Source organism: Poecile atricapillus, chromosome 2 (genome assembly GCF_030490865.1).
Source record: "Poecile atricapillus isolate bPoeAtr1 chromosome 2, bPoeAtr1.hap1, whole genome shotgun sequence".
NCBI classification, from domain to species: Eukaryota; Metazoa; Chordata; class Aves; order Passeriformes; family Paridae; genus Poecile; species Poecile atricapillus.
In genome coordinates, this window is record NC_081250.1 from 32,339,101 (window position 1) to 32,361,363 (window position 22,263).

Sequence of the window (22,263 nt, forward strand, 5' to 3'; positions counted from 1 at the left end):
AGCAAGATATTCAGATAATAGTACTATTTACTTTCAGAGTGAATAAATTTATCAGAAAAATAATAGTTTTGTCCTCATACTAAAAAGACAGCTCTGTAGAAACAGAGAAAGATAATTCACAAGGCCTTTCTTTTCTTACACTGGGGGAAATATATATGTGATATTATCACCCCATCCTCCCTCCTTTGCAAAAGATGAAGCGAGATACCTCCAGCAATTGCTGGGAATGAATCAACTGTAAAGTCGCATGTCCCTTGCTTGACCACACCTGAGAAAAGTGACACTATCATGTGGTAGGAAGTATTTGTTGTCTGATACAGAACTTGTCAGCACCCTTTTCCCTTTTCCAGATTATTACTCAAAAACATGAATATGATTTAGAAATACCTCAGCTAGAGAGACAGACTATCTCAGGCCATTAAGATAAGTCAATCATAAGACACCAAAAAAACCTCAAAACTTCACCACCTTAGAAACTACCTTAATAATCACTACAAACTAAACTTGAAATCTATACAGTAACAGATGTAGTTCTGGACTTTCCATACCTTTGTCAAATAGTAATGCAGTCTCTAATTTACCCCATGTTTCTGCTTGTTACATGAAACAAAAATGCACCACTATTGAGTACTTTGTTCCTCATGTGTAGTTCATGTACTGCAATTTGCTTTGTGTGGGGGAAAAAGTGGGGAGAATATTCTCTCCACTTGGTAGGACAAGCATTAAGAACAGACATGTCTAGAAAGTCAAGACTACTGTAAACTGAAAAAATATTTCCATTCTAACTGTAAGACCATAAGATTTGGATACATACACACATACAAAGCTTTTCCTAACTATCAAAAAAATCTCAATAATTTCTCAATATGCATTAGTAACACTTTGGCAAACTAATGAGGTATGTTGTTTTCATTATATCATCACCAATCATCTTCAAAAAGTTTTATGCCTTTATCATCCATATCAAGAAAAAAACTTTTAATAAAACCTTCTTAAATTAAATAATTAAAAACAGGGGAGATCCTTCTTCCATACATGATTATGCTATTTATGTGAAGAGACTGAATCACTACTTTAAAAAAACATGCAAGCCAGAGCACATAGGCCACAACAGCACAAACACACCCTCCTTCAGGTTCTTGTAACAAGAAAAAAGTTAAATGCTCAGTAATTTCCTCAATCTAAATAAAGTTCTCAGTTCCCCCACACAAAAATAAACCAGAAAAAGCCTCCATTAAAATAGGACATATAAATAAATAACAAAAACACTTGCCCACACTCCCACAAATAAATAAGAGGTAACTGAGAGGCTGCAACAGAAAATTCTGATGTGATATTAGGGGGAAAAAAGAAATCATCAGAGAGCAGTGAGGCAGGGCACAGGCTAACCAGAGACAATATGGGCTTTCTATCCATGGAAATGCTAAGGAGAAGACGAAGTTCCTACACGACCTAGTTGAATTTTGAAGTGGGGCCTACACTGAGCACTGCTGGCCCAGGTGACCTCCAGGGGTCCCTCACACCCAAAACCCTTCTGTGGTTTTAGTCCCAGAAAGAGCCCACACCCTAAGAAAACTCACATTCATAGCAGCAATATCATTTTCATAGGACTCCCTGATTTTCTTCATAATTTCTTCCTCAGCCTTGGCACAAGTTTCAATACTGCCTTTAACTGTAATGGTCCTTTCTGGATTATAGAGTGTCAGGTCCTGCAATCTGCAAATGAGACAGAAGCACAGTGAACTAGCAAACAGAGAAGATAATCCAGATTTATCATTTGAGTGCGACAACACCCAAGCATGTCGAGTTTGCCCTCCGAAGACAATTCGTAACTGGGCTCAAATACAGTTCTCAGATAATCTGGGGGAACTCCAGCCTCACAGGAAACACAAGACCCCTCACGGCGAGGTTTGGCACGGGATGGCAGAGACACACTGCTCAAAATGGAGCCACCACGCTGTGGGGGGACACACAGAGCTGCTGCAGGTCAGTGCAGCAATGTCCCACCTCACACCCCACACCAGCACTACCAACAGGGACAGGGCTTCAGACACTCATGTTGGACATCCCAGAAACATGCCCTAAGAAACATTTCTTCCTTGAGAACTATTATTCCTTAGGGACAGGAGAGAGAAATCCAGCCTCAATGAGCCTGCAGGAGAGCCTCCAAACCCTCAAAAAGGGAAAAAAGAAAGGCTGTGTGCAAGTCAACATTTGCTGCTCAACACTAGTAACTCCTCAGGGAAAATGAAAGAGTGACAGCTTTACACCAGGGCTTTATTTGGCAACAAATGCTAACCTACTGTGATAACATGGATTAAACACTCTGGGAAGCCGTGGCATATCCATGTACTGAGAAAAGGCAAAGGGGTGAAGACAAAGTCCAGAGCAAGATGTAGGAGTGAGGAAGCCCATGGCAGGAAGGAGAGAGGAAGCAGCACACAAGGCCTTGCCTTCCTGCACAGCAACCCGCACATCTCGGCCAGGCACAACACACATCCACTGAGCAGTCCTTGACCTTCCAGTGTGGGAGTACTGAAGTACTGCCTCAGGAAGCAAAGTGGTGGAAAACATCCCAGAGAAGAGAGGAAACACTTTCCCAAACCTGATGCCTTACTTTAAATTTATGGACAAGCTTACCAAAAAGCCTGAATGAAGAGATCACGGGAAAGACTAATTAGATATAGCAAAATCAATGGGCATATACGCTCTCATTTATGTATTGACTACACTAGAGGACTTCAGGGGGTTATTTTAGGCATAGTATGACAAATACAATCTTGAGGCCAAGATTTTAATGCAAATAAACCATTAATTTGCTAAATTAAAAAATACTCTGTAGCTATTTACAGACAATATGTTATTTGCGTTATCATCAATAAAGACAAGTGGAATGAAGACCATTTTGTCATGTACTCTGTACACCTTTTTTTCCCCTTTTAGCATTAATAGTCTGTGTACTGTTTGCAGACAAAATGTTTATGGGAACATGTTCAAGAGAGCATGCTGGCCTTAAAATCTATTCTTGAAGCATATTTATTTAGGTGCTGTTTCTCTATTTGATTTCTTTTCCTCAGACTAGTTCCATAAACGCACACACCTTTAAGGCAGGCCTCAGGTGCTTTCATCCAAATTTGTTTTCCTCTTTTTGAAGAGCCACATTTACTCCCAGCTTCCTTGTCCTCATTTGAGCTATTTCCTGCAGTACTTTTTTGTCTCCTGCATGTATTCACACCTCTTCATGCATTTTCATGTGTTTTCCCAACCTTTTCCCTTTCCTACAGCCTGTAAGTCTAATTCTCACCCTTTCTGGCCAAAGCCAAATCCAGGATGCCTTCAAGTGCTTGAAAGTTCATGCCAGAGCATTCATTATTCAGAACAGGAGGTTCTCTGAAGATATTACTCCAGGGTAAAACTACTATTGACTGCCAAGCTTCTACAGAGATGTTAATCTAATCAGTGATTTACAGATTTCCAGTAAAGGTGGAAACTCCTGTTTAATCTCAGCTAAATTTGAACAGGTCTCAGTTACCCTCAGAAACTCAGACCAAAAGATACTACTTTGCAGCAGACTAGCCAACGTATTGTGATTTGGCTGTCAGTGGTCAAGAAGGACAGAACGGCTACTAAAGATATCTTTTCAGTATTCATTTTCTCTATTTCTTTCCCTCTGATCCAAAAATTTAATATATACCGGAAACTAAAACATCACTAATTTCACTCATTTTCACACATAGCTCAGAACTGATCCAGACTTAGAGTTTCAAACACTCATCATTACATATGGTATAATATGTTAAAAACAACTGACACTTAAAATATAGTCTAACACAGGCTCCACATAGCCTAGGTTATTTTTAGGCTTGCTCTTGCCTGAGTTTACAATGAAGACTCACTGTTTACATAAAATTTAACTGAGCTTAAGTAACAGTTTAATCCATATGATGGAAAGGCCTCTGAAGAGCTGTTATCTCAGCCTTCAACACGCAGAATATTTTTCTAAGAACTCTGTACCTGAATGTCCCACAGCAGCATTGCTGCCATTTGACATCTCACCAAAAGCCACCAAAAACTTACGGTGATATTGTGATTTTAGTATCTGTGTCCTGTTCAATTTTCTTCAGGTTTCTTCCTTCCTTGCCAATAAGTCGGCCAACAAAGTTGTTATGTGCCAGTATCTTCAAGGGAATTTCTTCTGTACTGTAATGGAAGTTATACCTAGTGAGACTTTTGGACACCAGAGTAGAACTTTCATGCATGTTGTGGATTAATTTTATTTTCATAGAAATATCCACGACTCCCATTTGCATGTTTTCACTGGGTGCAGAATAAGTCCAGGTGCAATGGGCTTTTCAGCGCTATCACCTATGGCTTAATTTTGACATACCTTGAGCTAAATAAAGCTCAGACTGAAGTAGCAAGAGCTGTTGGGAGGGAAGAAATATATCTTAAAGCTTTTAGTGAGGGCTCTCAACTTGTCATGCTTGCTCTGACTAAAAGCTGTCAGTTGCTCAAGAAACTTCCATATTTGCTCCCGTTCACCTCAAAATCACAGCCAGACAACAACTGAAATTGTAGAAGCATGCTGGGGCTAATTAAGCAAGTAGACTGTCCTGAAAGGTAAAATATCTCAGTTCCTTTACCTACTTAGATACAGATAACAGCTAATATTCACTTGTTAAGAGCTTTAAAGACAACTTCTTTAAATTAAGCCAGTGAGAATTCAGAATTTTTAATGCTTTCACAATGAAATGCTTTTTACTCACAATTTAGTATCTTGAGCTTCCTTTTGCATGATCTCCATAATAATTTTACAAGCTGTTGAGCAACCTTCAGGAGTTGAGTGGATGGTAATTGGTTTCTCAGCAGCACCTGCATTCTCCTTACGATGAATATCAATTCTTGGAAGAAAGAAAAACAGTAACTAACCACATACTCTATGGTAAGCCTTGTGTATTTCCAACTCTCATAAAACGAATTTATTCTGAGGTAACAGTGACTATATATTAGGAGTTTAATTTTGAAAAGTTTACAATTACTTAAACATACCATAAATGCAAATTTGTGTGTTATGAAGAGCCTCTCCTATCCTGATTTTACCAGCTAAACCCCACCTTTGTGGACACTAGGATCTCCTTTTCTCAGTAAACTCCCTTCAAGATATTCAGGAGAGTTGTTTGACTGATAGCGTGGTAAACCCCTGAAGACATCTCATCAAGCTTTCCCAGTGCTCCATCTCCAGCCACACTGCTCTACCTAGAATGACTGTGCAGCTACAGGACAGTCAGGCTTTGTCCCATTTTCTTTTAAATACCTTAGCAGCAGAGTTTCCCAACACACCTCTACTAGAATGTAGCACGGTAGTACTTTGCATCCATCCACAAGATTAGTTTCTTATACTTTTCCAGCCTGATTTTGTCCTGATACCACCTTTACCATCTACTACGCTGAAACTACTAGCCTTGTTCTACAATAGGTATATGTAGTTCTAAGAATTTAATAAAAATGAATTATGACCTGCATAAAGACAATGCCTTGATATTATTTCTCCCTGCCAATAACAGCAGCTCACATGTTCTCTGCTTTTTGTTTTTGCTCCTCTTCCACATGTAACAGCTGTTTCCTAACTGAAGCAACCATGCTGCTTTTCAAGTAAATGCCTTTATTTCTTCAGTTCTTTCAAGCACTGAAAAGTCATTTTGTTTCACAAGGCAGCATTTTCCAAGAAACCTGTGGCAATTCTTAGTGGAACTGAAAGTAGATGAAATTTCCTCTTTTATCCCCAAACCAATGAAAACATCATTCTCAAAGTTGCATATCTGCAAAGTTAGCAACCTGCAATTATTTCTGCTCTACCCACCCTTCTTTTAGATATAAAAGCTTTCCTTATGCCAATCTTCCAGGACTTTTATAGTCCAAGAACCAGAGGCTTTATGTATCACCTGAAAAATTGATTACCCATAGAAAAATTGCAACCAAGTCTTGTCAGGACACCACAAATCTCTTAAACCTGTGTTGTTAAACACACTAAATAGTCTCCTGGGTTACATCGTGCTAATGAGAGGTTGGAAGGAGCATCATGATAATCCTGGGTTTGGGGAGGGGCGGAAGCCTGTTTGTTGGGGGCTGGGGTGTAATTAAAGAGGAGTCCCTTATCCTCATTAACTGCTCTCAAAATTGAGGCTCCCACCCACCCTCAGTCCCCTCACACACAGCTCATTCCCAGGTCCTGCCTGCTGCACAACTGCAGAGCTGGGGGCTCCTACCAGTGGGCTGCTGAAGGCAGCATTTTGATTCTCTGCTTTTAAGGGTATCCTAGAAAAACTCTTGGAATAAGAACCCCACCTCCTTCTGCATCTGTGCTGAGCTCTTCCTTGTGGGTAGGGATTTAACACGCACTGGAAACAATCTCTTCCAGCGTCTCTAGACCCCAGTGCTCTAAGCTTCTTAGGTCACTTAGCAGCTTGCTTTTTGCCTCCCATGCATTTCCTTAATCTGTGTTTTGGTGTGGTCTGCCACTTGAGAGCAACAAATATATTCTCCAGAAACAGAGGAGGGTAACATGTAAGAAGTAGTGAGGGGAGATAAAAAGTTTTTTTGTTTAGGGTTTTTCCCCCCCACATCTTGAATTGACAAAATTTACAAATCCAAAAAGTGCCTTAAATCAAACTAAAACTAGAATAAACACTTGAAGACTTGGGTACATCACCACACTGACTGTATGGGACTGTTCTGTCCCCCAAAACAACATATTACAACTTTCAGTTTCACATTTTGGACCAGAACCATATTAGTACCTCTCTAAGCAAAACTCTCCAACAGAGTACCATCCTGCTAGCAGTCCTCTTTTAAAAAGGGATAAAAAAGTCATTTAGTATTTGAACATGTGTCAAGGACAGAATCCAGGTCTTAAATAAATCCTGCGAAATATTTCCTGTTCTCTGTTATCTTCATTTGCTCTCCGACCATGCAGATTAACAATGAAATTCTACAAATTCCTCTTTAAAAGGATGACACAATATTAAAGCTACTAATTACAGTTTTGTAAAATAACTTACTTGGACTGTGTCTGCTTAGTAATGTTTCTGATTGTTGCTCCTTCTTTCCCGATAATGGCTCCTACAAACTGTGTGGGAACCAGCATCCGTAGAGGAACGTCCGACTGCGGTTTCTGCCGTGTGGTTGCGCCGGGTGACCCTTGTCTGGGAGGACCCCTCTGGCCAAATCCACGTCTTCCCTGGGGATGTTGTTGTGGAGGTTGCTGGGCTGCCATCTCATCAGGGATGTATGCAACTTTCAAGGAATAGTTTTCAAGCTGAAACCCGTTCAGTTTTTCTATTGCTCTGTTTATTTGGAAAGGGGAGGAGAGAGAAGATTAAAAAAAACCCATGGGCGCACACAGGGCCTTATGAAATGACAAGCTATTCAGATATAGACTTCTGTCCTTTTTAACTTGCATGATGAAACTAAAAGTTCATTCCAAGATGGAAAGTTATATTTTAAATCCTTCAGCCAAGATTTTGATTACACCAAGTCACCATATTAAGAACTACAAGTTAGCTCTTGCTTGTTCTGGGCTTCTATGCACTTTAAAGGTTTTGCTGGTCCAACCCTATCAGCAAAACCTCACAGGAGACAGAGCTTATACACTCAAAAGCATTCTTTTGCCTGATTTAATTTAAATCAATTTCCCAAATAGAATTAAAGCTGCACCAGAGGGAAAACTTTTTAGCTGCTATCACAGCACCTTCATTAGGGTTTTTGCCAGCGCAGCTATTTGGCTGCAGTTTTTGCAATAACTGATAGAGCTGTGACAGGAATGAAAAAAACACATTTATATGAAAGAAGAGAGCACCTTCACCTCAGCAGGAAAGCACTCAGAGCCAGTCAATGGCATCTGAAATGCCCCTTAGACTGCAAGAGCACCTTGCAACTTACTAATTAGCCATATTGTACATAGGTTTAAAAGTTAACAAGGAAATTAAAGCCCCACGTCTATGTTAAATTCTCCATAAAAGCAAGGTTATTAGAAGGCATTTAAAATGTTATTTCAACCTCTCTTGTTCTTTTAGTCAAGCATCACAGAGGGATACGTACACAACCCCCTCATACTGTGGTCCCTTGAACTGAAAACCTGCCGGTCACTCAGCATTCCCTCTGCTCAGTCCCTCTTCCTGACCAAGGACAGGTCTGCAGGCCAACCTGACCTGCTCTTGGCTCTCCTGTTCACAGGAGGAACTCAACTCAACTTAAAAATGACAGATTTCCAAAAGGTAGAAAGCCTTCCACGCACAAACAGAATAGAGTCAATATGACTAAATATCTGGCAAACATTAGGAATAACTAAGCTAACATGCAACATTGGTAAGCCAGTGGTATATTTGCCCAAAAAAGGCATTTCAGGTTTTGCTACGACAGGCAATTATCAGATTATTCAGGCAATTATTCAGATTATCAGCAATATACTGATCACTGAAACATGCACTCACTGATTTGAGTTAGTTCATAAATGCCAGACTTATTATTGAATCAAGGATTAGTGACAGATTTTCTTTTAAAAAATAAAATTAATAAATAATTTAATACATTTAAAAAATAAATTTAATAAATTAAAAGGCAAGAGTGGGAGGGAGTCTCCATCTTTTATTAAAGAACTCACCAATATTTTCATTAAAAAGCTCCAACAACCATATGCTCTGGAGCAAGGCCTCTGAATTCAGAAACTTAACCCAGCCCCTCCATTCACTCACATTTACAGGACATTACTGCCAGTTTACCAAATATTAGCCTCAGCAATACTTATACTACTGCCTCAGCTACAGAGATAAAGAATGATGATAGCCACCAATTGCCTACATTTTCAAGGGCAGCCAGTGAAAAACATTTGTCTCCCAGGTGTCCCATTTGACAGTCTGGGTCACAAGCAGCTGTTGAAGCCCAGATAAGAAGTGGTATTTGGGTACTGAGGATAACAGGTCACCTCATCTCCCAGGGGTTGAGCCAGCATCCTCAAAATACTCCAGTTGGACAGTGAAGAGCTCATGAGAAAACAATTTGTGTCTTTGGAACAATGTTTAATAAGGGCTGATAATAAATAAGGCCCAAGGCAATGCCAATGAACAAAGAAAGCAAAATATTGAATAACTGATCACTGTTCATTAAATACTTCTGTTAACCAAATGAGACACAAGTCCTTTGGGAATTGGGCAGGAGTGTAATTACTCCCATAACAGAAGAATCCTTTACAGCAAGTGGCAAACGAGCTAGATTAAAATTTGCTGAGGTTATTTCAGAGCTGACATTTTTAAACTTTTACTCCATGGACTTTGAAGCGCATTTTATTACATAATAAAACATGTTTACGAAACAGTAAGAGCAGTGAGCAGACTAGTGAGACTTGTGTTTCTATGGATTTGTCTCAATTTTTAGTTTCTGCATCTGTGTATAAAAGGCATTTCACTGAAGTCTCTCTCCCTGGACATCCTATTTGGAAAAGGGGTCTGAGACCTTGCCTTTTCATACACCCTGAACATGCGAATTTCTTGTTAATTTCTTGGTGGCAAATATCCAAGACCTTTCTTTCTAGGTTGAGTTTCACTGAAATTGCTACCAGAAAGAAAATGGCACTGCCAGACCATCCAATTGCACAAGCCCTCTTTCTTTGGGAATCAAACACCAAGATGTTGGAGAGATGAACACCAACAATTTTGTAAATGTGCTTATAGGCTCCAGATTAACATCCATCCCAACTCATTTCCCTCCACGCATTTATTTGACAAGTTCAGACATTGCTTCTTTCCCAAAATGTGTCAGCCTCCTCTGTCTTTAAAACATCTTGGACCAGAGTCCCAGCATTAACATAAAACCTGACTGTAAAGCAGTGCACCAGATTTCTCACTCTTCCTTAGAAGTGGCTGGGAAAGGAAAGATTAGGCTTATTGTCTGCAACCAGGCTTCATACCTATCATGGTTTCACAACAAACACTTTACAGCAACAAATATATATATATCTGCACCATATTTTCCTGGAAAGAAGGTTGGAATTTTTTTTCTTCTTAATAACAATTTATAAATTGTTAAATAGTTCCATATGGCTATAAGTACCTTAAATTCAAAGCAAACTTAGAAAAGTTCATTTGCCATTGTGGAAAATTAATTATGTCAGCAGTGAACAATCTCTGGCCACCAAAACCATATGATGACATGGAAAAATAACACACTAATTCACCCTGTGAGTCACTGAGTTCTCCATATTTTACAGCCTGACTTGTTTTATAATTTGACTTGTTCAACTGATGGGAAGTCAGAAGAAGAATCAGTAATTAAATACTGATCTCTCAAGCCTTTTGTGGAACTGATATTTCCTTCGTATGTGGTCCCACATCCTACACTGATTTGGGAACACACAGTGGAATGCCAAGATTACTGACTTGCAGTGGATGTAACACATACACAGTTCTAGTGCCCTTCTTACAGAGGAAAAAAAAAACCCAGTTTTTGGAAGGTCCCTTTGGCTGTTGATTCTGGCCTTCACATTCCAATATTTGATAATTTTCACTAGGTTTTTAAAGTACTGTCATACACTTTGCTTCAGCTGTTCTGGACCCATTTTCATCAGTTTTGTGGCACAAAACATGGGCTAGAATTAGGCAATGTGATGATTCAGCAGCTCTTCTGCACCATAACAAGCTCAATTTTAGAGGCATCTAGGCACTGCTTTGGGGGCTGGAGAGACAGATGTGGAAGAAAATCCATGAAGAGACAAGTGTTTAAGAACTTCTATCCTCTAGATAGATGCAAAATTCCTGTAAAACAGCATCTAGGACAGCACTTGCTATCAGGAGGGCCAGCCTTACTCTCAGGGGAAGCCTGAGCCTCAGCTAAAAGCAAGTGACCAGTTCTTCCCAGCACTGGGGACATCTATTTCAGGCAAAGCTATTGTCATTGTTGCAGTTCACCAAATACAGGTTACACCCAGCTCCTTCTGTAAAGCACATGCTCTCATTTACTGACCACCTCGAGAACTCCAGAACACAGCAACACCACCTCTGCCTTCCCAAGTGCTAGGGGTCTCCTTCCACGACACCACAAGTTCATGAAGGCCATGCAGACTACCTCTGTCAGGGAGCATTGCTGAAACAACCCATAAACCATCTTTTACACAATCTAAAAGCCTAAAGAATCACTCAGTGAGGACAAAGATGGGGAAAAATTCAGTTAACTTCCCCATTAAGATGTGGCCTCCACCCTGAAGTTATTCTTTTAAAATTTATATTTAGTAGAAAAGAGAAATGTTTCCATTTCACATACCAGCGAGAGCTGGTACACAGAAATCTCTTAGAATAGTTTTGAATTTTTTAATAAAATGAATTCATTAAGAGACTGCAGAAACTACTGTTCATGTACTGATAAGATGGATAGCAGACTGGTTTATGTTCATGTGACACCTGCTCAGAAGCAGGAGTTCCTACATAAAAATGAAACATTTAAACAAGTATTCTATAAATTAGTCACCTGAGTTTTTCCCATCAAAATGACATCTCACCACTCTCCTCTCATGAGCTCTCTACAAGAGGAAGCTTGCCCAGCCTTCTCCCTTTTGATGCTACTGGAGGTTAAACACCCTAGATAAACGATTACAGTAAAAGCACCAGGTCTTGTGCTGGGAATCATTCTTCCACTGATAGCATGATGACATGAAGCACTAGAAGGAGAACATATTTCACTCCTACATGGGGCTTTTACGTATGCCACTTTTCTTTTTTCTTCCCTGAACAGATAAAATTGCATACAAGAAGACAGACGTACATGGCAGATTTTCTTTGGCATAATAATTTTTTTACATTAAATAAAAATATAGGTTTCAACGGTACCTCTGAAAACAAAACAAAAACAAAATCTAAGCTTATAATACACCACTGAATTTTCAGTATTATCATTCTTATGGCAACATTAGCCCTGACTCACAATGGCACATAAAAGTATTAGTCATGTGAACCCTTGTTCATTCAAGGATACATGTGCACACACACAAATGTGTGCTTCATTGAAAGAGTAATAAATTTTTTTTTGCAAGTATTCTGATTAAAAGATGATCACTACTGGACTTTCAAAATCCTGGATGAGGCTAAATCTTGTAGCATGCACTAGATTTCTACACACTATAACCTTTTGGGGAGGGAGAGAGAAGGTGATATAAATTTTGAAGATAGAAGCTATAGTTTTGGTGGCAGCATGTCACAAGGACACAGCATGTCCTGTTGGCTGCAGTGATGTTGGGATTGAGGTTGGGAGAAGGGGGGGTTGTGTTATGGCAAGCATGTCCCAGGCTGCCTCGGCACCTGCGTGCAGCTGGTTGGGTTGTGCAGGGTGAAGCACAGGCTCCAGACTCTGTCCCTCGCTCTCTCCTCTCTTCCAAATATTCCACAACCCACAACAACATTCAACAACTGCCAATGCCACAGCAGTGCACATGCTTTGTAAAGCCTTCTCCAGTTTTTGGGAAGGAGAGCAGCAGGGCCACTCAGAGCTGGAACAAATCTCTCCTCTTCCCAAGTGCTTGCAGGAGAGGAGAGGAGGGGTGTGGTGTCAGACCTGGTAGTGCCAGCCTTCTCTTTGCTACTCACAGTCCTAGAGAGCAAAGGGTGGTTTTCCAAGGCCCACACACTGCTTCTGCAATGCTCCTAGGCTGCCAAAAAGTGCCTGATCTGCCATGCTGGCTCCCTTGCTCTGGCCACATTGGCCAGAAGCAGCATCCTGCTCTTTCCGACAAGACAGGCTATGCCTCTCCAGCTAGGAAAGAGGCACAACTACAACAGGACAAAGGCACAGACCTCTGCCCCAGCTATAACTCAGGAAGTGCACACATCTCAGATTTTGGGTGCTGTGTGCTCTAGTAAGACTTCTTTCTCAAAAAGACTGCAGCAATCTTCAGTGTTTTCATTTTACAAGTTAATTTTGGATGCAGACCTGAATTGAACATGCCGCAACTGTAGTACCAGCCTAGAGGAAAAAGCCTCTGCCACAACTACTTAAATTTGCAAGACAGAAGGCAGCTCAGTTTCCCAGCTGGGCGGAAGCACAAGTTTTACTCAAAAGTACTGTCCTCCAAGCAATGCATACCACACTCACTTAGAACTGCTTATCAAAAGTATCTCCAGATTGTGTTACAGCACCCTCACCACACACTGCCAGAACACTCCAACAGTCATGGCAGTGCCATACAGATATCCAGCAGGGAAGTAGCCAACTTTGCATGTTCTGTCAGCCAACACTACTGTGAGGTTAGTGTGTGCGTTGCAAAAGTACAGAAGAGGTACAGTTAGACCTAGGGACGCACTGTATGTGGCAGCATAGAAATCTTCATGTCATGGTGTTGGATTCAAAACTCATGGCAAAGAGCACCATTTACCCTGAAGAGCTAAATTCCAAACTACAAAGCTTGTTACCAGCTGCTGACTCTTTACAAGCCCAAACAGCTTTTGATAAAGTCAGTTCTTGTTACTGCATGTCCTTCATAGGATGACCAGCACTGCCTTTATCAGCTATCAGCACTTGCACACTGCTCCCTCTCTCTCCCCTGCCACGGCTGTCCCCCACAGCCAGTTCCAAGCAGCAAAGCCAGATCATGTCTGGGAAAACCATTTCACTGAAACAGCACTGCAGTCACTATGGATAACCCACACACATGCAGGTCCTGTAGCAAGCCTTCATTCCAATTCCTCAGTTTTTTTCCCTAAAAATACCTTGACCTAGCCACTTCTCCTAGGGGCTTCTAAACAACTGCAAGGTCATCTCCCAACTCAGACAATCTGAGCTAACATGTTCTGTACATAATACGGACTCATCGGCTTAGAAAACCCGTGCCCATGTGAAGCCATTCACAAATGCAAATCAATGCTCCTCCACTTGCCCTACCTGTTCCAAGGAACCAAACTGCTACCGTTCAACCTGTATTGCTTCAGCTCCCCTACAACATCCACACTGCATGTCAATTTGCCTGCTTCAAACTCAAGAGGTTCTCAGTTACTGTCACATGGTTTCTTATGAAAAAGGAAAAATTATCTTTGACACTTCTTCACAGTCTTTGCTTATCCCAGCATTTCCTTGGGATTGACCTTAAAATTTAGCAAGTAGAGTTGGGGGAGGAAACTGTTGTTTTAATCTTCAGAAGGGAGTGCACAAGTCCAGGAACGCACATCACAGATGACAGCTCAAAAAAATATATCGTGCCTCTTTCCATGGTATTTTTAGTACTTCCTTCTTATACTTTCAGGAGAAACTGGCACAGGTAGTATTAATCTGTAACATTGCACCATAAGTTTCTCCAGAACTAGAAATACAAACTTTCTTAATTGCTGTGCAACAGAATCAAAAGGAACAGAAGAACCTGAAGAACTTGTTAGAACAATTCAGGTTTTGATGAAAGTTAAATAGTGAATTAAATGAAAACATCATTTCCTTCAGCTCCAGTGTACACAGGAGATACCACTGACACAAGTTTCCCATCACATTTGTTTATAATACACTTACAAGTAACCTAATGCTTTGAAAGATTAAATACATGTGTTGCATTCAAGTTACACACAGATCATAATTACTTAATTATATGTACAAATATTATTTCATTTGTAATTTTGAATTAATGCATACCATAACCACACTCTGCATCTTAACTGCTGGTTTTAGTTTACCACAAGGTGGCAGAAATTTCAAAGTTAAAATAGAAAGATCATTGTAGGCTATTCCATGAGCTTGGTTTTGTTTAAACTACTATGACTAAAAAGAGATGAAGTGTGTTTATGTCACCAGGTTAAATCTTAAGGACCACACAAGTCCTTTTTTTGCTGTAGAGAAACAAAATTAAGCCTTTAGCAAAGTACATAATACAGATTTTTAAAGGAAAAGCATGCACAAAAAATGATTAAGATAAACATTTTTGAATTTTAATGTCTAGATTAAAAGTTCTCAATTACTGAAGATACAAGCATAAAATAGGTTTCTTAAATTTCAAAAATACCAAATAAATTATTTTAGGTACACAGATCACACTTTTTTGTGTGTTTGGAAGCAGCATTAAATTTTCTAGTAAAAAAAGCCCTGTATTTTGGTTAGTAGCTACATTCTTTTTGTTCCTGTTATTTTTGCTATGATTGTTAAGAAACAGACACAAAACAATGAAGGTTGCAAGAGGGTATCACTAAAACATGGCTAAAATATCATTAAACAATAACCCCCATCCTCTCTCATTGGCAAATTAACTTTCTGCTCTCCCTAATAAATTTTTTCAATTTTTCCATTTTTTGAAATTATTAGTTTATTTTTTATCAAAGCAAAAGAAAATATGATAACAAATTGTTAATTAAGGTTAATTACACCAGACTTTCCCAAAAGGCTTAGTTTATTGTTAAAATGGTGATGCGATCAGAAGCAATGTCACATATAAAATCACAACAACATGAACCCCAAAATGCAGGTTAGGTGACAGAGACAACTAAATAAGATACTTACTGTCTAGCCTGGTCCTTATTGCCATATGTTACATTTACAACTGCAGTCTCCGTGTCAGTGTTCACTAGAAAGGAAAATGCAAAGGAGGGAGGGTAAGTTCAGTATGCACTCACTTCCCACTGCAAATTTAGAAGCAAATTGAGAATAGAAACAGTACCTTGCTCACAGTTCTCCACAGTTCCATACTGAGCTAACAAACTATCCAGCACCTATAAAAGATAAAAGAAATGACAGATTTAAATTTCAAAGCAGATTAGCAAAGCAAAAAAGCCTCTAAAAACCACCAGAATTTTTTAAATTATTGTAAGAGAATACAGATCATTTAAGAGAGCCATTCCAACAAAGAAGAAACTATTATTCCAGGAAGAGCAAGCGTACACTGCTTGTTTTCTCTCTCATATCCGAAAATCTGCATTTGAAATACCGTTAACGTGAAAATACAAAGTGTAGTTTGAGGAAGTCACACTGCTCTGTACGTTCCAAACTGTGAAAATAAACCTCTAAGTCACCTGTTCTAAGACTGGGCTAAAGCAGAGGCAGAAAGAATTAGAGAACAGCAAATCCAAAATAAAACTTTCTCCATATATTCCAAGAATATACATCTAACTTTGCCCCTGTTTGGAGTTGTTGGGGTTCTTCCTCCCAACACAGGTTGTACATAAAAGTGTTATTCTCTTCCTTAGTGGGGAACTGTCTGTGTTGAGAAAGTAACAAGAATGACCAGCACAATGAGCTGTTTCACAATTATTTTGACAGATTTCTCAAAGATCACCATTCCAGGGGAACCACTCACAACAGTATTCATCATCATTATTTTAAAGTCACCATTAATTTTTCCTTCAGTAGAAAGCTAGGAAGAAACAGGTAAATGTATGTGACAAGGGGCAAAAGAAATCTAAATTAAGTAGTTTTATTTTGCATAGTTTTATTCTAGTCAAATGGAAGATGAAGAAGGGGGAAGTACACAAACTTCTGGGGAAAAATCAGGGTGTCAGAGTATTACAGTAAAAGCATTAGCACACCCACAGCTGTACCACATCTAAAATTCACATGGTACAGAGTTTATTCTCTTCCTGGTGAGCAATAATGTTGTAGAAAATGGTGAATCTGGCATTAACTAGCACAGACACAAGTGCATCATTGTGATGTACTACATCCTAATGTTTTGTCTCAGAAATTTAACTGATGCAGGAAAAGTTCACAATTTACACCAAGAAGTGAAAAAGTAAGCTTACAATCCCTTCTGTAACCAAAGTGTCATTTCTGCAGCTAGTGTCTTGAGGGGAAATGTAAATAAAGGGAGGAAAGGAAGGAAACAAGGAAGCAAAGATAGAAGGAAGGCAGTAGGCATAAAAAAGCATCTGTGCCACTTCCCGTTGCAGTACACTTCCCTTTACTATAGCCAGCAATTGAGTGTACACAAAACCCCAGTCCCTAAAAAGGTAAAATTCAGTCTACATCTTCATGAGATTAGAATTCCTAAATTATAATCTATCAATCTACCACATATTTTACAACATAAAAGACATTTCTAAGATAAACTGCAGTTTATATGCCCAAATCTGAGGACAACTTACCAGTGCAATTTCCGCTCTTTACCCCCTACTAAAGTTTAAACTGTACATAGATGCTTCAAAGGTAACGTTTCTAACCAGGTATTTAAAAGGCAACGCAGTGCTCGCCAAGTTTGAGCAACTGCAGAATTTCCCCATCCTTCTTGTAGAGACTCTAGTAAGTTTTCTTGGCAACTGTTTTGTTTTCAGAGACAAGTTGTTAATTGTCCTCTCATTCTACAAGTAGAGATTAGCCTAGTCTGAGAGTTTGCCTTTTCAATTCCCTAAAAAATAATTTTTCTGCCATTCCTCGTATCTGACAATTGGAATCTAAGTGAATGCTTATTCTGAAATTTGCTAAATATTACTGAAGCAGAGATGCTCCAGGGGATTAAAATAAATTAAAAGTCTGTGGAAGATCCTTTTAAGACAATTAAAACACTGGCACAGATGAGTGGGAGAGTTGTGAGGTCTTGCAGGTCTGCAGCTGTACCCCACACAAGCCAAGAGAACCACAGCATGAGATTAGAGGAAAACCTTCTTCCACAGACTGCTTAGGGGATCCACTGAAACCAGCGGGGGGAACAGAATCTCAGGTGTCAGGGGTTTAAAACAAGAAAAGCAAAGCTTTTCCTGGCTTAGAGATCCTTTCTGAGATGTTTAGTTGAAATAGGATACCAAAGAGTTCATTAGTCTGATAAAGCAATTCCTTTGTCCCTACAGTACACCAACACCAGTGCTGTTCTACACTGTAGACCATGCCACAATATGAACAAACATGTTTAGTTGTTATTACATTTGAACTGTGCAGACCACCAGCTCGTGGCCACTCTGCCCCAAAGCTGCATCATTTCAAAAGAGAATTTAATTTTCCATCCTTATTCATACAGGGCAAAGAGCAGTGCTAGAATGGCAGAAGTGCCACAACAATTTGCTTTGCAATAATCAATCAATATTTTGTAAGGTATTTCTATATTAAATTCATATTCTGGGCTAAGCATACCCTTCTATTGAGGTCCACATATTAAAGCCGCCATCTTCACTAAGTAAAGAAATGTTTTAAAGCTGAATCCACACAACTTTTAAAATAAACATTTTCCCTAAAAAGTACTTTCAGCATGTTTGCGATCAGAAACTTCTCAGAACACTATCCCTTGCATCTGCTCCCAGGAGCCTAAGAACCCAAAGGCTGCTTTGCTGTAAAGGCTGAGGAGCAGCCCAGAAAAGCATATTCAGCATCACACCCCTCTCCAGCAGGAGTTCTCCATTTATACTGCTCCTTAATCCTCTCCTGATCCATTTCAGTTGGAGACAGTGTCCATCTGGACTTTAATCCAAGTGATTTGGGTTTCCATGTTCTTAAAAGAGTTCCTTTGCAGAACAGATTTATGAGAAGTTTTCTCAAAGACTTGGAGCTTGCTTTAACCAAAATGAGAAACAATCATCTCTGGTCAAAGGCACTTGTTCTCTATAGCACTGTCTTCAGGAGAAATTTGAATTTTCATCACCATCAGCCTCATCCAGAAGGATTTTAAGTGTGATCAACACTGCAGAGGTAGCCTTTTAACTAGACTACTTAAAATGCACTAATACAAAAGTTTCAGCAGTGGCTGGGGTATATATATATGTGTGTGTGTGAGGAGCAAGATTCATGGGTGAGAACACTTTTAACTGAACCAGCTGATCCAGTTGGGAGAAGCAATTGCAGTCATATTCAAAGCCAGATCCTGTATTGTAACTCACTTTCAAAACACAGAATTCAACTCCTGCACGTGTTTCTTGCTTTACACATATTTACTGCAATAGTCAGTTTCTATTCACATCTTTCATTTCTTCATATGTCTCTCACTATCTTTTTCCTCTCCCCGAATTTTTCTGTCTAGCCCAAAGCCTATAGTTCTGCTGCAAAACAAACATGTTTTGTTTGAGCTGCTCTTCCATAACACTCTTCGAGTACAGCCTTGTTGGGCAACCAGAACAAAATTCAAAGCCAAGTTGGTGGTGCAGCAGCAATTCTGATGAGCAGCTGAAAAGTTTATTTGTACAAATATTTAATCTAAGCTAGAAAAAAAAGGTCTTTCCTTTTCTTGAGCTCTCCTTCTAGCAGTTGTCTAAATTGGGTCTCCTGCTCTTGTTATAGCACAGATGTCTCTCTCACAAAAAGCTGCAGTCTTATACTGTGGACTTTCATTCATCAGGCTCTAAAAGCCAATTCTGACTTCATTATAAACAGCATTACCCTACACCAAGCCCCACAAATCGAGGCTGCTTTACATGGAAAAAAGAAAGAAGGAAACATTACTCTTCAGTGAAACCGAGAGCTTGACGCACACGTTAAAATACCGCAGTTCTCGTACAGATTTCACAGGTTTAGAAGTATCACTTTTGAACAAATCAGAGCAGTTGTTTTCTGCACTTTCAGAGCAGACTATTTTATACACCTCATCTTATAGTGCTGTAGGAGTTCTGTCGTACACTGTAAGGAAATTAGTCTCATGACATCTGGTCTGTAAGCACAGTTATCCATATTGCTTTTCTCTCACACATGCACTTAGCGACAGGAACGTCACAGTGGTGCCGTGGAACCTGAAGTTATTTTTCTCCACTCATGTAGACCAAATCCATTAGGCCACTACCACCCCCTTGTTTCCATGACTCCTGTGTCATGTTGACAAGGAATTAAAATTAGACAACACAACTGAAATCATAAATAGCAGGGACTAAAACAGACAGAAGTCTTAGGGTAATTCAGTAGAAAAACCACATAGAAATTTTTGGCTGCAAAGACTTCGCGTGTACAGTGTGATTTAACAAACAAACAATTTTGATTCAACAGAGGACAGATAGGGGTGAAGGAAAACAAAAGACCCAGGTAAGGAAAGGAGAATGCGGGTGGGTAACAAACAGTGCTGATATCAGAGATACTGAGCCTGGCTGAACCACGAATGCCATCTGCATATTTCAAGTACTTTCTTGATATACCTAAGTCCACAAAAAAAAAAAAAAAAGAAATCAAAAAAAACCCCAGCCAAACAAACAAAAAAAAAAAAAGCAGCACCATAATGCCATTTTCCATTAACTATATTAATTGAGCCAAACTAATCTGATGTACCCCCCACCATGCCCTGGTGTACTAGAATTTGCAGTGCAGCAGGAGCAGACCTGGCATTTTGTGACTTGGGGGTGTGACATTACCTTGCCAGAGGTGCCATTCCTCTCACAGCCACACCAGCTGCCAAAAACTGACCACAGCAAAAAAAGGCTCTTCAAAGCACCTTCAGTCTGGCATTATTTTTGGTTGGTAAAAAGAAACAATATCCCAAACAAAGCTAGGTCCCAGCTAGCATGGCTTTACAAGGAAAATTAAACTGAAGAAGCCCCTAATAAATTCCTGAGGGTTATTTTTGCCATGGTCAGTTGTTGACAAAATAACTGGATAACACTGCATTGCCTGAATGGAGACCATGGTGGACAGGTGAACTCAGCTCCAGGTCACCCTGTGCATCTCCCAGCCTGGGCAGCCTCTTTGCATCACTGTCATCCCTCCACAGCCCAAACATTGCAACTTTGCCCATTTTCACCAAAAAGGTCAGAGCATGGTAACCAGCATGCCTGTAAAGGCAAAGCAGAAGGGGCATGGAATACCCAATTCAGAACAAGGTCTGCCAGGACACAGTTATTTTTCTGAAACCTCTTGAAGGCATTTGAATAGGCAAAGCCAGCCTGCAATGGCTCAATGCGCTGCAGCGTGTGGTGATGGTTTTTTTCATCTTGTAGGCCCTCCAAAACCCATTTTACTGCCTCATGAAACCATGACCATAGTTTGAAGAATCAGAAAAATAAGCCTGGAAGCTGCTGAAGTCATTGTTTGCACACACCAGAAAGGCAGTGCTTGAAAACAATAACTCTGGCTTATTTACCACATCCCATACAAACCCTGGAGTGAATTCTTCTCTTGGGAACTTACAGTTATATCCAAATGTTCAAAACTAATAATAAGTTTACCCTATAATACAATTCTGTTTAGGTGGCATTACCAGGGTTTTAAGAATGTAATGCTGAACCACAGAGAACAAAGACAAAATTGTCAAAGGAACTACTAATTGAGTGACCAATTTGGACACCAAGGGCTTGATTTTCCATAGTGCTCAGCACGTCTGCGTGTTCAAAGGGCAGCTTCAAAGCCACTTTTGGTAGTAAGGAGAACACGGCACTTCTGCAAGAAAGACCTCAGGCTCATCACAAGGCAAGCTGAAGACACTGTTAGCAACTAAGAGCAACTTCTGCTTAGGGCAGCTAGCACAGCACCAGAGACCAAAACGTGCAGGATTCAGTTTGCCATGGCAACATTCAATTCCCCTAACCAAAAGGGTTTGTCTTCCTCAAAGTCCTCGACTAGTTACAAAATTAAGAAAGTGTGTGGTGAATAAGTGGGTCACAACTCTCATGGACTAGTCATCTCTACTGCACAGGCTGGACTTGTTAGTGACAGCAGAGCCACCCTCTGGCCCCAGCCAATAGCCCTCCCTACAGTGCCAAGAGCAAACACTAGGGTCCCTACTTACCTTGCTGTCAACTATGGGACTTCTGAAATGCTCAATTAAAAAAAAAATTAGGAGGTAAGAGATGTTGTGGACTATCTCAATTTCAGTGTTTTGAATTAAGCAAAAGATAGAAAGCAGCTGAAAACAGGTCTCAGGTAGAGCATTACATGCAACTATGAGTACACCTATTATAACTAACTCCACATACCACATGTGTGTAAGTATTTCCAGATAATACCGCTGGACCATTTACATTTATATATATATATATACACATGCACACAAACCTGTGTATATTAAAAAAATATATAATGGAAAGAGAGGACTAAATGCTTTTAAACCACACTAATATTAAACATTTAAATTGAATTTTTTCAATTTAATTTAAACATTTAAAAGGACCTGCCTTGAATCTGCTAAGTCAGAAGTTGCTTAAAGTATAATTACCATGATTTACCAATAGAAGGGTGGTTTCTAAAAAAAAAGAAGAAATCCAACAAGTATAAGCAACATGATAAATCATTACAGATAACATCAGTATCAAAACTCCCTCTCTCCCCTTTTTTTAAAAATAACTCATACAATAGAAAAATTCACCGAGAGAATATTCTAATGAAGCTCTGAAAATAGAAGAAGTTTCAAAAGAAATTTTTGGG

The 22,263-nt window shown here is 39.7% G+C and overlaps 1 protein-coding gene across 2 annotated transcripts in view; it reads right to left on the reverse strand.

The window, feature by feature from the left end:
* The window catches only part of IGF2BP3 (insulin like growth factor 2 mRNA binding protein 3), a 110,341-nt gene that overhangs the window by 24,971 nt on the left and 63,107 nt on the right, over positions 1–22,263 (reverse strand). For both annotated transcript variants that reach the window (XM_058832444.1, XM_058832445.1), the window contains 6 exons: positions 15,668–15,719; positions 15,511–15,574; positions 7,059–7,343; positions 4,767–4,901; positions 4,078–4,200; positions 1,581–1,716 (listed from right to left, as the gene is read on the reverse strand). In XM_058832444.1, the coding sequence (XP_058688427.1) occupies positions 1,581–1,716; positions 4,078–4,200; positions 4,767–4,901; positions 7,059–7,343; positions 15,511–15,574; positions 15,668–15,719 (795 nt within the window). The remainder of the gene's footprint in view (positions 1–1,580; positions 1,717–4,077; positions 4,201–4,766; positions 4,902–7,058; positions 7,344–15,510; positions 15,575–15,667; positions 15,720–22,263) is intronic.